The sequence below is a fragment of the Salmo salar genome, chromosome 01 (assembly GCF_965601325.2).
Source record: "Salmo salar chromosome 01, fSalSal1, whole genome shotgun sequence".
In the NCBI taxonomy this organism is placed as follows: Eukaryota; Metazoa; Chordata; class Actinopteri; order Salmoniformes; family Salmonidae; genus Salmo; species Salmo salar.
Genome location: NC_138291.1, coordinates 46,072,851 through 46,089,332, shown reverse-complemented (window position 1 = coordinate 46,089,332; position 16,482 = coordinate 46,072,851). Strand labels below are relative to the sequence as shown.

Genomic DNA, 16,482 nt, shown 5'->3' with positions numbered 1-16,482 from the left:
GATTTCCTGTTTTTTCCCCGGTTTCTTGCATTGCCGGAGAACCAGGTGTCTTTAAAGTTGTTCGTTTGTGGTTTAAAAAAACAACAACATTAGTCTCATATCTGAGTTGAATAGCTGTCGTCGTGATGCCTATTCATTCCCACGTTAATATCACATTTTCTCTTGGTTTCCATGACAACTCACTCAGCAAGCTGAAATGAGGTGCATTTTGTACCCAAATAGTAACGGGGAACAAGTTCTTCATCTTTTGGGGGCCAAAACCTTTCATAGGAAGGAACCTGCCCTGATTTATTTTACAGAAACACATAGGCCTATTCAGTATCTCTGCAGTTCATCTCTCTACTCTCTTACACAAACAGTAGAGATGTAATCATCCCATTTTTTGTTTTATTCTTTCATTCAGCTGATCCCTCAGATCATTGACTTTCTACTCCCTCTCCCTAACCCTTGAAACCAGTTCCATTAGAGAGACTTACAGAGAGAGCAGCATTTACAGAACTATAGTTTGGCTTCTCCTCTGCCGAACTCCTCCCTTACCTGAATACGGTTTCTCACTCTCTCTTCTCTCCCTGTCTCTCCACACACACAGAGATACTCTCAAAAATCACATTCACTTTTACTCTCTCAATCTGATCATCATGTTGAAGTAGTTGTAGTATATATATGGTTTTGGCATCTACCTAGAATGGCTTCCTGGTGTCTGGAATACATATTGATGAGCTCTGTTTTGTTCTATTTTGTAGCAGCCTTCCCTGTCATTGGGGTCACATCTAGGGATGCACCGCTGTGACCTTTTTGGCCGATACCAATATCCGATATTTTCCTTGCCAAAATCCTAATTCCTATAACCAATATAATTTTTTTTGCTGCCTTTTAAGCGTTCTAGTACAGTTAAATAGTTGAAACGCACACTGGCCAAAAAGGCATTTATGCATGTCCTCAATACCAGTAAAACATAATCAAAACCAATTTCTTTCCCTTACTTGCTGTGCTGTTTTGTTGTACATTTGTTCAGTCGTTTCATTCTCAACCAGGATTTCATCATGCATGTCAAGCAGTGAAGTTTCAGCTGTGTCTGTCCGTGGCCTTTCTTCCTCGGTGTGCACTGTCACTGTGTCCGTGTCCAGCTGTGTCTGTAACATGTCACGTAAATCCTGTTTCTTGTCTGCATCGAAGTAGCGGTCCTTGTACCTAGCATCGAGCATGGTGGCGACACAGTAAAGAGGCTCAGAGAGAATGCCACCGAATCGCTTATTCACAGCCTCTAGTAGAGTACTTTTTCAAGTTTTAACCCTACGGTCTGTGTCGGAAGTTTTGTTGAGCAGGCGTTTCAATGCCATGACAGAGGGTTTAACGTCTGCTGCAGACGCAGTTGATGAGTTTATTTCTCGAGTCGGTTGTTCGAATGGAGCTAGGATTGTGTTCATGTTTCCGAGTTTCAAACATGTTGTCAAATGCCATTGAAATGGCAGCAGCGGTATGAGAACCAGCACATTCCTGAGCATGCAATATGGCTTTCCTCAGTACGAAATCCTCATCGACCCACCATTGCTGGACCAAATGTCAGTTGTGAAGCTGAAAGCAGTAGCTCATGGATGTGCGTTTCAACAATACTGTGTAACTCTGGTAGGGCAACATCTGAAAAATAGCGCCTACTTGGTAGTGTGTACCGGGGCTCGAGGTGCTCGACCATTCGGCAAAAGCCAACATCATCCACGACAGAGAATGGTTGATTGTCAAGGGCAATGAATTCCATTATCTTGGCGTTAATGGATTTCGCCTTTGAGTTGTCTCGCTGAAATTGTCTTACTCTTTCAAATGACTGCTCGACTTGAACTTGTTTAGTTGTTGGAAGTGTGCGCTTAGTTTTTTAAATTTTTTGTGCTTTTGTTCTAAGTAGTCGCTGAACGTCTGGGGGTGAATCACCTTCAAATGAAACTTCAAGATAGATCCACACAGCAGACATTGTGGGCTAGGTTAGGAATGCTGTGTTGCACGTGTAGCGCTGTATTTTTCGTGCCGTCATTACGTCATCTACCTACGTTATATAGGTATGCACGTCAGCTTTGACATCGCCGTTAAACTACACATCAGGCCGATGTTAGCATTCTTTAGCTAATATCGTCCGATTCCGATATGCTCACCGATATATCGTGCATCCCTAGTCACATCACACACGCTTGCAATGTCTGTCACCCCACCCTGGCTTTCAGCCTCTCTCATGCTGCGGATGACTAAGGAAATATTATGCAGGGTGTGTTGATGTTGTGAGATTGTCTCGCTGTGTTTATTTTGTTTAGAATGATGAATGAAAAACACGTAATTGATCCCCCTGAGGGGAAATGCAGGCTCATGGGGATTCATCAGAACACTGATGACTAGGGGTTGTATTATTGTAATGTGTGCAGTAATATTTATCAGATGTTGTATTGTGACAGTATCTTTCTCTGTGTGTGTGTGTCTCAGGTTGTGGATGAGTCCTCTGTATTTACGGTTACCCAAAGGGAGTCCAGAGACAGCGGGGGAGTCTCCCACCCTTTTCAAGCGGGACCTCCTGGAGTACCTGGGGGCCTATCGTGCCCCCGAAATCACAGACTGGATCCAGAGGATCAGAGAGCATGACCTGTCTGAGACCAGGTGAGACTATGTTGAACGATGATCATGTTCTATTGGCACGACACAGCTGAAAACATTTGACACATATTAGGTACTAGCGTGTCCATAATAACTCTTTTTTTCTTTTGGGGGGGGGTTTCCCCACTTCATGCCAACTGAACTGGACCCATGTGAGATGTTGACAGCTCCTCCTCTCTTCTCCTCAGGGTGTATCTGATAGGTTCCACTCCAGGGAGGTACTTGGGCTCAGACATGGAGAGATGGGGTCACCTGAGGTTGAGAAAAGTAAGAGTTCTTCTCTTGCTTCTATCTTATACATTATGCTCTATATCGGGGTTGGATGGCTGCATTTTGTTTGCAGGCTTTTGTTCCAGCCCAGCACTAACCCGTGTTTTCCTCAGTTCTGACCCTGTCTCTGTCTCTCTCTCTTGTATAGCTGTTGCACGACCACACACGGCCCATCCCCAACGAAGAGAAGTGGCCTGTCATTGGTCAGTTCTCCAGCATCGGCTCCATGGGGGTGGACAAGACCAAGTGGCTGGCAGGGGAGTTCCAGCGCACTCTGACCACCCTGGGCAAATCGTCTCTTCGCCCAGATCCCCCCATGCACTTGGTACGTTCTATAAAACACCCATATTGTACTAGTCCCCCTCTGTATATATTTAGTTGGTACTTTCCAAAAACCTGCCACTGTAACTCTATCGTCTCTAACTGGCCACACTAGAGAGGGTGGCAATCAGCACCGGCCCTGAATACACAAGGGTTCGAAATTTGGTTAGTTATGACAGTGACTCAATTAGCCCATGTCAGCAAACATTTTTTAGATTGGTAAGTTAGTATCTAAACCTTGTTATAATTATAGCCAAATTACCAACCAGCCACGCAGGGCACGTGCCAAGGGGCCCTGACCTCCAGAGGGCCCCCATTGTGATTTTGTTAGTCACTCTCAGTCAGATATCATATTAACATGGCATAAGTCATGGAAAAATGTGTAGAATTGCAGGAAATTAGCTTTTAAACTGCAAAAATGTCTCTACCCCATGGCAAAATGTGTACAATTGCATGATGTTAGTTATAAAGTTTCAAAATGTTCTCTCTGCCCTTTGGCAAAATGTGTAGAATTATAGAATTTGCCTTTAAACTGCAACATTTTCTCTCCTCTGTTAAGAGGGGGGTCACTATAATGTTTTGCCAGCGAGGTGGGGGGCCCCCCCAACCAAATATCGCTTCAGGCCCCCAAAAGGCTGGAGCTGGCCCTGGTGGCATTCAATGATTTATATATACACTAGATGACTGATATTGGGCGCTGCTCCTTTCTTGTACTTGATTGATGAATTAAGGTCACTGATTAGTAAGGAACTCCCCTCACCTGGTTGTCTAGAGCTGTGTTCGAATACCCATACAAACATACTGTATACTACATACTTAATGAGTATATACAAATACATATACTATTAGTTAATTTTAGTATACTGTAAACGAACAGTATCCTTTCAGTTGAGCGTACTAGTTGATGCTGTTGCTATGCAACCTCTTGCTAGCTTGTTAGCATAACATATTACTAGCTACACATTTTACAACTTTGGGTGTTGTCTTAAAACCTTTTAGGGACAGACGGAACGCCTCACCAATATCCAATGGTAGAGCGTGGCGCGAAATACAAATACCTAAAAAATGCTATAACTTCAATTTCTCAAACATATGACTATTTTACAGACAAGACTCTCGTTAATCTAACCACATTGTCCGATTTCAAAAAGGCTTTACAGCGAAAGCAAAACATGAGATTATGTCAGGAGAGTACCCTGCCAAAAATAATCACACAGCTATTTTCAAAGCAAGCATATATGTCACAAAAACCAAAACCACAGCTAAATGCAGCACTAACCTTTGATCTTCATCAGATGACACTCCTAGGACATTATGTTATACAATACATAAATGTTTTGTTCAATCAAGTTCATATTTATATAAAAAAACAGCTTTTTACATTAGCATGTGATGTTCAGAACTAGCATACTTCCGGTGAATTTACTAAATTACTCATGATAAACGTTCACAAAAAACATTACAATATTTTAAGAATTATAGATACAGAACTCCTTTATGCAATCGCGGTGTCAGATTTTAAAATAGCTTTTCGGCGAAAGCACATTTAGCAATATTCTGAGTACATAGCCCCCGGCCATCATGGCTAGCTAATTTGACACCCACCAAGTTTGGCCCTCACCAAACTCAGATTTACTATAAGAAAAATTGGATTACCTTTGCTGTTCTTCGTCAGAATGCACTCCCAGGACTTCTACTTCAACAACAAATGTTGTTTTGGTTCCAAATAATCCATAGTTATATTCAAATAGCTCCGTTTTGTTCGTGCGTTCAGGTCACAATCCGAAGGGTGACACGCGAGTGCATTTCCTGACAAAAAAATTCAAAATATTCCATTACCGTACTTCGAAGCATGTCAAACGCTGTTTAAAATCAATTTTTATGCTATTTTTCTCATAAAATAGAGATCATATTCCAACCGGGCGACGTTGTATTCTTTTAAAGGCTGAAAGAAAAAAATGGAGCAGTCTCGTGGACGCGCATCTCCAGTGTCACTGTTCCCAGCCTGACCACTCACAAACAGAGCTGCTGTACTTCGCCCAGAGACTGCAGACACCCCATTACACTTTCTGGCGCCTTCTAAGAGCCAATTGAAGCCTTAGAAAATGTCACATTACAGCACAGATGCTGTATTTTTGATAGAGATGCTACAGAAGGACGACAAATTGTCACACAGGGCACTTCCTGTATGGAATCGTCTCAGGTTTTGGCCTGCCATATGAGTTCTGTTATACTCACAGACACCATTCAAACAGTTTTAGAAACTTTAGTGTTTTCTATCCAAATCTACTAATTATATGCATATTCTAGTTTCTGGGCAGGAGTAGTAACCAGATTAAATTGGGTACGTTTTTTATCCGGCCGTGAAAATACTGCCCCCTATCCCAAACAGGTTAAATTCAATCTGGAGTGCCAGAGTGTAGTCAAATTGTCAGTTTGTAAATTCAGAGCGTTTTGCTCTCTGAGCGTTCAGAGCGCACACTGGACGGAGTATGGTTGATCTGAGCGTTCTGACCTTAGAATGGCAGTCAAGCACCCAAGCTAACTGGCTAACGTTGGCTAGCTACTTCCAAACACAAATGAGAAAACACCTCACTCTGACCATTTTACTCACCCTAGCAGAGCTGGTTAGGCTGTTTACATGTTATCCAGAGTGTGGTGACTAACTTTGCTGATGTTTACTGACACCGGCCATATTCAACGAAGGTTGAGTGTTCGTAAATTCATCAGTTATTCTGCGCTCTGGTACACTCAAACGAGAGTGCTCAGAAATCGGAGCAGATAGCCCGAGAGAATTTACAAAAGCACCCGAATGTCCATTGAGAACGCACAACGACTATACTATTTAGCTAAGCTAAGAATGACGGGAATAATCAAGTAAATAAAGATTGAGTAGTTACCCTATAGTTAATATACTGGCAAGTTTGATATATTAGTAGACAACTAACGTTAGGTAGCTAGCTGACATACCGGTACATATTGCTGTAATGATATGTGGTTCGTTATGATAGCGTAGCTAATAAATTGTCAGCCAACATAACGTGTAACGTAACTTATTTGAAAAGTCATTACTTTATTACATTGCTCAACATTTTCTAAACTTTTGTCATAATTAGTTAAAGCAATGAATTTGTATCTGCTCTCGTTGGACTTCGGCTGTATATATTCAGCAATTTTCTTCAAATCGCCAATTTCAAACCGCCCATTTTCTGAAGAATTGCATGATGGGCTCTAAAAGCACGGAAATAGTGCCACTGCTTGTATACTTTGTATTTTGGCTAATGTACAACATCCGGGAACTTTTTGGCATACTAACTATATCCATACTCTGACCAATAAGCATGCTATATAATCAATTTACATCACAAATAGCACAGTTATTGCGGTTAGTATGAGTATTTGAACACAGCTCAGGTCTTATTTGAAATGAAAAAGCCAAAACCAGCAGACACTAGGCCCTCCACGGAATGAGTTTGACACCCCTGCCATGCATAATGTTATCGCCCCCTAGCGGCCATTCAAAATATTGTACAAAAAAAGTAGAGCGAGTGAGTCAGCCTGGGCTGCAGTCTCTGCTGTCCTCAAAACTGCATAATTAGAAACTGTTTTGCATTTTATCCTCATCCCTTTCTCTTATTAGGCCTAGGATACTATATGTGTTGTAGGTAAGGTTGCACATTGCTAGAATAATATGGCAATAGGCCTAAGCCAACTACGCATTTCTTTCATAAGCTTCCCTCAGCTGTTGCCTAAATTCTTTTTCTTTTGACTCCTCATCAGATTTTTCTAGTATTGTTTGCTCAATTTCACTTCTTGTGGCCTAAAATAGTTGTCATTCAAAATAAATCTGTGAATGAGAATAGCATAGACTCAGATTTTTATAATTATTATTCTTAAAAGCTACAGCTTTCGGACATTAAACACTTTTTTTATTTGAATAATTTGGAAAATACTTTCATTTGTCTTAATGCTTTAATGATATTTCAGTTAGTAGGATTAGGCTTTTGGCCGTCTGGTTTGCTATGGCAAGGAAGGATATTTTTTCTGGTCTTGTATGCATAATTCCTGTCCTATAATGCTTTGCTCAGCGGTAACGCTTGTTCAAATTTCTCATTTGATTTTTTATATCTTGCTGTTCTCATTATTACCTTTTGGCTTCCCATGTTTTGGGGTTATTCAAAAACAACTTAACTTTCTGAGAGAGCCTAGAACTCTGTTAGATTATTTTGTTTGATCATGAAATAGCACGGCAGGAGAAATCTAGCCTGCGTTAAACTAAAAGTGGCTTAATAGGCCAAGTCATGTTCATATAAAATGGAGAGAAAATAGAAAATCCCTTGCTTTGTGTAAATACAACATATTTATTAAAATGGGCTATAGGAATATAGGCAATTTACACAATGTCAGCCATACACTGCCCTGCTGTGCACTGCATCAGCACCGCTGCTTAATCCAATTCTGATCAGAGTAGTTGTTAGATTTTTTTTTTTTGTGATTTTAAAAATAAACTAAAATCCAAAGCTCTGCCATGTCAGCATTTTCCCCCCCCGATTGGTACAGTAGTCTAGTGGCCAGCTATCTAAAATTGTAGTAAGCATGGTCGAATTACCGACTGGTGGGGGGGGGCATTGATCATCAGCTATATTAAAAACGGAAAACATTTGTCTCCACCCTATTGCAAAAAGTGTAGAATTGCAGGAAATGATCTGTAATACTGTTAATTTTTCTCTCCGCCCCATGGCTAAATTAGTAGAAGTGTTTGTGTGGGTTTTGGATGTGGGTACGCAGACCCACGAGCCACCGCGGCCCCTCATGAAGAGTTCCAATTCATCAAAGTTGCCCATCCCTGCCTTAATATATACTTTTTAATTATATTATGTAAGCTAAATATAAAAATAAAACATTAAATATATTAAAATATTTTACTTAATGTATAATTTTGAGATTACTAATGTTACTGTCCCCACCACAACAAAAATACTTTAAATACATATAATTTTGTCCTTGAAACATTTTAATTGAAATACTGTATAATTCTATTCATTCCTATAGAGGACTGCTCCTACTGGGGAGTGACAAAATGGATTCAAAGCTTCTCAATGGCCAATACTTAGTGTCAGCAATCCAGTCTTTATCTACATCATTGATGTAGCATTAAAGCAGTACAGTGCTTTAAAACCACACATGCAAATATTATTAAAGTTACTGTATCCACTCAAGACTCAGGTGCCTTAGTTAAAAGAACAGCATTGGGCTAGAAGAGCACTCAACACACCATATCTTCTTAGGGATTCTTCTTTTTTCAATTTTCGCAAAAAATGACATACCAAATCGAACTGCCTGTAGCAAGGATATGCATATTCTTGGCACCATTTGAAAGGAAACACTTTGAAGTTTGTGGAAATGTGAATTGAATGTAGGAGAATATAACACAATAGATCTGGTAGAAGAAAATACAAAGAAAAAACAAACCGTTTTTTTTCTCTTCACCATAAAAGGTGAATGATGCATGTTTTTAAGGTGGCGTTATAATGCACGTTCCCCCGTGCACCGTTTTACGACATGTCTGATTTTATAACGGGAAACGTGTATGTATGGCATGCACCAGGTTTATAAATCAAGATCTTTTTGTGGTGCGCAGTCTTTTCAGTAATGGTACATGTAGAAATTTAGTGTAAAATTAATGCAACCGTTTTTAAATGATGCTCCTGGCCTTTAACTCGGGGTCCCCGCTGGTTTCATTAAAACTATCATTCAGACGAGTTGTGTGTGTGTGTTAGAGAGACCTGGGTGGAATCATTGGGATGTGTGATTTTTGGTGTGTGCGTGCTGTTTTGTCTCCTTGTTTGTGCTAGCTCGAGCACAATCTATGTGTGCGTTCACCTGCGTTTGTGTGAGGATCTTTCCTCTGTTGTCCAACCCACCACATTACCTGACAGAAATAGATCATCTTATTTCATCTCTATTCTACATATTGTTGTTTACTAGTTATTATGCGAAGCAGTCCCAGTCGTCTGAACACAATAATGTTGGGACATGAAATTGAAAGCAAACAAGTGACTGCTGTAACCTACTTACTGCAAATGCATCAACAACACAATGTTCCATATCGTTGTATTCCTATTGTATGGTGTTGTATTGTAGCGTTCAGTAACATCAAATTATTCACGACCATGATTCGGAAATAACTGAAATGATAATGTAGAAACGTTACCGTTGTGTTATCAGGGTACGTTCAGTTTTATAATATTGTTGTATACAATGCCTTCAGGAAGTATTCACACCCCTTGACTTTTTCTACATTTTGTTGTGTTACAGCCTGAATTGTAAATTGAGATTTTCTTTCACTGGCATACACACAATACCCCATAATGTCAAAGTGGAACTGTTTTTTTGTTTTTTTTTTACAAATTAATACAAAATGAGAAGCTGAAATGCTTTAAGTAGTTAAGTATTCAACCCATTTGTTATGGCAAGCTATGTTCAGCAGTAGAAATGTGCTTAAGTCACGTAAGTTGCATGGATTCACACTCTGCATAATAATAGTGTTTAACATGATTTTTGAATGACTACTTAATCTCTGTACCCCACACATACAATTATCTGTAAGGTCCCTCAGTCGAGTGGTGAATTACAAACACAGATTCAACCACAAAGACCAGGGAAGTTATCCAATGGTATGCAAAGAAGTGCACCTTTTGGTAGATGGGTAAAAAAAAAAACGGACAGTTTTTAATATCCCTTTGAACATGGTGAAGTTATTAACTACACTTTGGATGGTGTGTCAATACACCCAGTCACTACAAAGATACAGGCGTACTTCCTAACTCAGTTGCCAGAGAGGAAGGAAACCACTCAGGGATTTCACCGTGAGGCCAACGGTGAATTTAAACACTCAAATGGCTGTGATAGTAGAAAACAACTACAACAACATTGTAGTTATTCCACAATGCTAACCTAATTGGCAGAGTGAAAAGGAAGCCTGTACAGAATACACACATTCCAAAACATGCATTCTGTTTGCAATAAGGCACTAAAGTAAAACTGAAAATAATTTGGCAATACAGTGTTTGGGGCAAATCCAACACAACACTGAGTACCACTCTTCATATTTTCAAGCATGGTGGTGGCTGCGTCATGTTATCGGTATGCTTGTCATTGGCAAGGACTAGGGAGTTTTTTATGATTAAAAGAAGCGGAGTAGCTAAGCACAGGCAAAATGCTAGATGAAAACCTGGTTGTCTGCTTTCCACCAGACACTGGGAGACACATTCACCTTTCAGCAGAACAATAACCTAAAACACAAGACCAAATATAAACTTTAGTTGCTTACCAAAACGACATTGAATGTTCTTGAATGGCCTAGTTACAGTTTTGACTTAAATCATCTTGGAAATCTATGGCAAGACTTGAAAATGGCTGTCTAGCAATGATCAACAACCAATTTGACTGAGCTTGAAGAATAAAAAAAAAAAATAATGTGCAAATATTGTGCAATCCAGGTGTGCAAAGCTCTGAGAGACTTACTCAGAGAGGCTCACAGCTGTAGTCACTGCCAAAGGTGATTCTAACATGTATTGACTCAGGGGATGAATACTTATTTAATGAAGATATATTAGTGTTTTATTTTTCATATAAACTCAGCAAAAAAAGAAACATCCCTTTGTCAGGACCCTGTCTTGCAACGATAATTCGTAAAAATCCAAATAACTTCACAGATCTTGATTGTAAAGGGTTTAAACACTGTTTCCCATGCTTGTTCAATTAACCATAAACAATTAATGAACATGCACCTTGGAACGGTCGTTAAGACACTAACAGCTTACCGACGGTACGCAATTAAGGTCACAGTTATGAAAACTTAGGCCTCTTTAGTGTCCTATCTACTGTCTCTGGAAAAAAGAAAGATGCCCAGGGTCCCTGCTCATCTGCGTGAACGTGCCTTAGGGCAATAAATTGCAATGTCCGTACTGTGAGACACCTAAGACAGTGCTACAGGACGGACAGCTGATCGTCCTCGCAGTGACAGACCACGTGTAACAGCACCTGCACAGGATCGGTACATCCGAACATCACACTTGCAGGACAAGTATAGGATGGCATCAACAACTGCCCGAGTTACACCAGGAACGCACAATCCCTCCATCAGTGCTCAGACTGTCCGCAATAGGCTGAGAGAGGCTGGACTGAGGGCTTGTAGGCCTGTTGTAAGGCAGGTCCTCACCAGACATCACCGGCAACAACGTCGCCTATGGGCACAAATCCACCGTCGCTGGACCAGACAGGACTGGCGAAAAGCGCTCTTCTCTGACGAGTCGCGGTTTTGTCTCACCAGGGGTGATGGTCGGATTCGCTTTTATCGTCGAAGGAATGAGCATTACACCGAGGCTTGTCCACTGGAGCGGGATTGATTTGGAGGTGGAGTGTCCATCATGGTCTGGGGCGGTGTGTCACAGCATCATCGGACTGAGCTTGTTGTCATTGCAGGCAATCTCAACAATGTGCGTTACAGGGAAGACATCCTCCTCCCTCATGTGCTACCCTTCCTGCAGGCTCATCCTGACATGATCCTGACATGACCAGCATGACAATGCCACCAGCCGTACTGCTTGTTCTGTGCGTGATTTCCTGCAAGACAGGAATGTCAGTGTTGTGCCATGGCCAGCGAAGAGCCCAGATCTCAATCCCATTGAGCGCGTCTTTGACCTGTTGGCTCGGAGGGTGAGGGCTAGGGCCATTACCCCCAGAAATGTCCGGGAACTTGCAGGTGCCTTGGTGGAAGAGCGGGGTAACATCTCACAGCAAGAACTGGCAAATCTGGTGCAGTCCATGAGTAGGAGATGTACTGAATGCAGCTGGTGGCCACAACAAATACCGACTGTTACTTTTGATTTCGACCCCCCCTTTGTTCAGGGACACATTGTTCCATTTCTGTTTGTCACATGTCTGTGGACCTTGTTCTGTTTATTTCTCTGTTGTTGACTGTTATGTTCACACAAATATTTACACATGTTAAGTTTGCTGAAAATAAATGAAGTTGACAGTGAGAGGACGTTTATTTTTTTCTGAGTTTATACACTACCGTTCAAGAGTTTGGGGTCACTTAGAAATGTCCTTGTTTTTTAAACAAAATCACTTTTTGTTCTCCATTTAAAATAACATCAATTGATCAGACATACGGTGTAGACATTGTTAATGTTGTAAATGACTATTGTAGCTGGAAACGGCTGATTTTGAATGGAATATCTACATAAACGTACAGAGGTCCATTATCAGCAACCATCACTCCTGTGTTCCAATGGCACGTTGTGTTAGCTAATCCAAGTTTATAATTTTAAAACTCTAATTGATCATTAGAAAACCCATTTTCAATTATGTTAGCACAGCTGTAAACTGTTGTGCTGATTTAAATCAGCAATAAAACTGGCCTTTAGACTAGTTGAGTATCTGGAGCATCAGCATTTGTGGGTTCAATTTCAGGCTCAAAATGGCTAGAAACAAAGAACTTTCTTCTGAAACTCGTCAGCTAGTCTACTCGTAGTCTATTGTTGTTCTGAGAAATGAAGGCTATTCCATGCAAGAAACTGCCATGAACCTGAAGATCTCGTACAATGCTGTGTACTACTCCCTTCACGGAACAGCGCAAACTGGCTCTAACCAGAATGTAAAGGGGAGTGGGAGGCCCCAGTGCACAACTGAGCAAGAGGACAAGTACATTAGTGTCTAGTTTGAGAAACAGATGCCACACAAGTCCTCAACTGGCAGCTTCATTAAATAGTACCCACAAAACACCAGTCTCAACATCAACAGTGAGGAGGTGTGTGTGTGTGTGTGTGTGTGTGTGTGTGCGTGCATACATTGGACTTGTCCTCTTGCTCAGCATGCATGCATACATGCATACACACAGTTGTGGCCAAAACAAATATTAATTTTCACAAAGTCTGCTGCCTCAGTTTGTATGATGGCAATTTGCATATACTCCAGAATGTTATGAAGAGTGATCAGATGAATTGCAATTAATTGCATAGTCCCTCTTTGCCATGCAAATGAACTGAATCCCCCACCCAAAAAATCCCCCACTGCATTTCAGCCCTGCCACAAAAGGACCAGCTGACATGTCAGGACCGTCTCCTAAAGTTGATTCAGCCAAGGGATCGGGGCACCACCAGTACAGAGCTATCTCAGGAATGGCAGCAAGCAGGTGTGAGTGCATCTGCACGCACAGTGAGGTAAAGACTTTTGTAGGATGGCCTGGTGTCAAGAAGGGCAGCAAAGAAGCCACTTCTCTCCAGGAAAAACATCAGGGACAGACTGATATTCTGCAAAAGGTACAGGGATTGGACTGCTGAGGACTGGGGTAAAGTCATTTTGTCCGATTAATCCCCTTTTCGATTGTTTGGGGCATCTGGAAAAAAGCTTGTCCGGAGAAGACAAGGTGAGCGCTACCGTCAGTCCTGTGTCATGCCAACAGTAAAGCATCCTGAGACCATTCATGTGTGGGTTCTCAGCCAAGGGAGTGGGCTCACTCACAATTTTGCCTAAGAACACAGCCATGAATAAAGAATGGTACCAACACATCCTCCGAGAGCAACTTCTCCCAACCATCCAGGAACAGTTTGGTGACGAACAATGCCTTTTCCAGCATGATGGAGCACCTTGCCATAAGGCAAAAGTGATAACTAAGTGGCTCTGGGAACAAAACATTGATATTTTGGGTCCATGGCCAGGAAACTCCCCAGACCTTAATCCCATTGAGAACTTGTGGTCAATCCTCAAGAGGCGGGTGGACAAACAAAAACCCACAAATTCTGACAAACTCCAAGCATTGATTATGCAAGAATGGGCTGCCATCAGTCAGGATGTGGCCCAGAAGTTAATTGACAGCATGCCAGGGCAGATTGCAGAGGTCTTGAAAAAGAAGGGTCAACACTGCAAATATCAACTTCATGTAATTGTCAATAAAAGCCTTTGACACCTTTGAAATGCTTGTAATTATACTTCAGTATTCCATAGTAACATCTGACAAAAATATCGAAAGACACTGAAGCAGCAAACTTTGTGGAAATTAATATTTGTGTCATTCTAAACTTTTGGCCACGACTGTACATACAGTTGAAGTCGCAAGTTTACATACACCTTAGCCAAATACATTTAAACTCAGTTTTTGACAATTCCTGACATTTAATCCATCCTAGTAAAAATGTCCCTGTTTTAAGTCAGTTAGGATCACCACTTTACTTTAAGAATGTGAAATGTCAGAATAATAGTGGAGAGAATGATTTATTTCAGATTTTATTTCTTTCATCACATTCCCAGTGGGTTAGAAGTTTACATACACTCAATTAGTACTTGGTAGCATTGCCTTTAAATTGTTTAACTTGAGTCAAACGTTTCAGGTAGCCTTCCACAAGCTTCCCACAATAAGTTGGGTGAATTTTGGCCCATTCCTCCTGACAGAGCTGGTGTAACTGAATCAGGTTCCTAGGCCTCCTTGCTCGCACACGCTTTTTCAGTTCTGCCCACAAATTTTGTATGGGATTGAGGTCAGGGCTTTGGGATCACCATTCCAATGCTTGGACTTTGTTGTCCTTATCTTATTTTGCCACAACTTTGGAAGTATGCTTGGGGTCATTGTCCATTTGGAAGACCCATTTGCGACCAGCTTTAACTTCCTGACTGATGTCTTGAGATGTTGCATCAATATATCCACAAAAAGTACAATCTTTGTCCCCATGTGCAGTATCAAACCGTAGTCTGGCTTTTTTATGGCGGTTTTGGAGCAGTGGCTTCTTCCTTGCTGAGCGGCCTTTCAGGTTATGTCGATATAGGACTCGTTTTACTGTGGACATAGATACTTTTGAACCCGTTTCCTCCAGCATCTTCACAAGGTCCTTTGTTGTTGTTCTGGGATTGATTTGCACTTTTCGCACCAATGTACGTTCATCTCTAGGAGACAGAACGCGTCTCCTTCCTGAGCGGGATGACAGCTGCGTGGTCCCATGGTGTTTATACTTGCGTACTATTGTCTGTACAGATAAACGTGGTACATTCAGGCGTTTTGGAAATTGGTCCCAAGGATGAACCAGACTTGTGGAGGTCTACAATTTTTTTCTGAGGTCTTGGCTGATTTCCTTTGATTTTCCCATGATGTCAAGCAAAGAGGCACTGAGTTTGAAGGTAAGCCTTGAAATACATCCACAGGTACAACTCCAATTGACTCAAATGATGTCAATTAGCCTATCAGAAGCTTCTAAAGCCATGACATCATTTTCTGGAATTTTCCAAGCTGTTTAAAGGCACAGTCAACTTAGTGTATGTAATTTTCTGTCCAACTGGAATTGTGATACAGTGAACTATAAGTGAAATAATCTGTCTGTAAACAGTTGTTGGAAAAATTACTTGTGTCATGCACAAAGTAGATGTCCTAACCGACTTGCCATATACATGTATATACATATATGTATATATGTATATATATATGTATATATGTATATATATATGTATATATGTATGTATATATGTATATATATGTATATATATATATATATATATACATATATATATACATATACACGTGTGTATATATATATATGTATATATATATATATATATATATATACATATATATACATATACACGTGTGTATATATATATATGTGTGTATATATATATGTGTGTGTATATATATATATGTGTATATATATATATGTGTATATATATATGTGTATATATGTGTATATATGTGTATATATGTGTATATATGTATATATATGTGTATATATGTGTATATATGTATATATATGTGTATATATGTGTATATATGTATATATATGTATATATGTGTATATGTGTGTATATATGTATATATATGTGTATATATGTGTATATATATGTATATATATGTGTATATATGTGTATATATATGTGTATATATGTGTATATATGTGTATATATGTGTGATATATGTGTGTATATATGTGTGTATATATGTATATATATATATATGTATACGTATGTATATATGTATACGTATGTATACGTATGTATATATGTATATATGTGTACGTATGTATATATGTATATATGTGTACGTATATATGTATATATACGTATATGTATATGTATATGTGTATATATGTATATATATATGTATATATATATGTGTATATATATGTATATATATATGTGTATATATATGTATATATATATGTGTATATATGTGTATATATATATGTGTATATATGTGTATGTATATGT

The 16,482-nt window shown here is 40.0% G+C and overlaps 1 protein-coding gene across 2 annotated transcripts in view; it reads left to right on the top strand.

Moving 5' to 3' along the window:
- The window catches only part of tdp1 (tyrosyl-DNA phosphodiesterase 1), a 79,802-nt gene that overhangs the window by 10,707 nt on the left and 52,613 nt on the right, over nucleotides 1–16,482 (top strand). For both annotated transcript variants that reach the window (XM_014196409.3, XM_014196417.3), the window contains exons 8-10: nucleotides 2,467–2,637; nucleotides 2,823–2,901; nucleotides 3,053–3,229. In XM_014196409.3, the coding sequence (XP_014051884.3) occupies nucleotides 2,467–2,637; nucleotides 2,823–2,901; nucleotides 3,053–3,229 (427 nt within the window). The remainder of the gene's footprint in view (nucleotides 1–2,466; nucleotides 2,638–2,822; nucleotides 2,902–3,052; nucleotides 3,230–16,482) is intronic.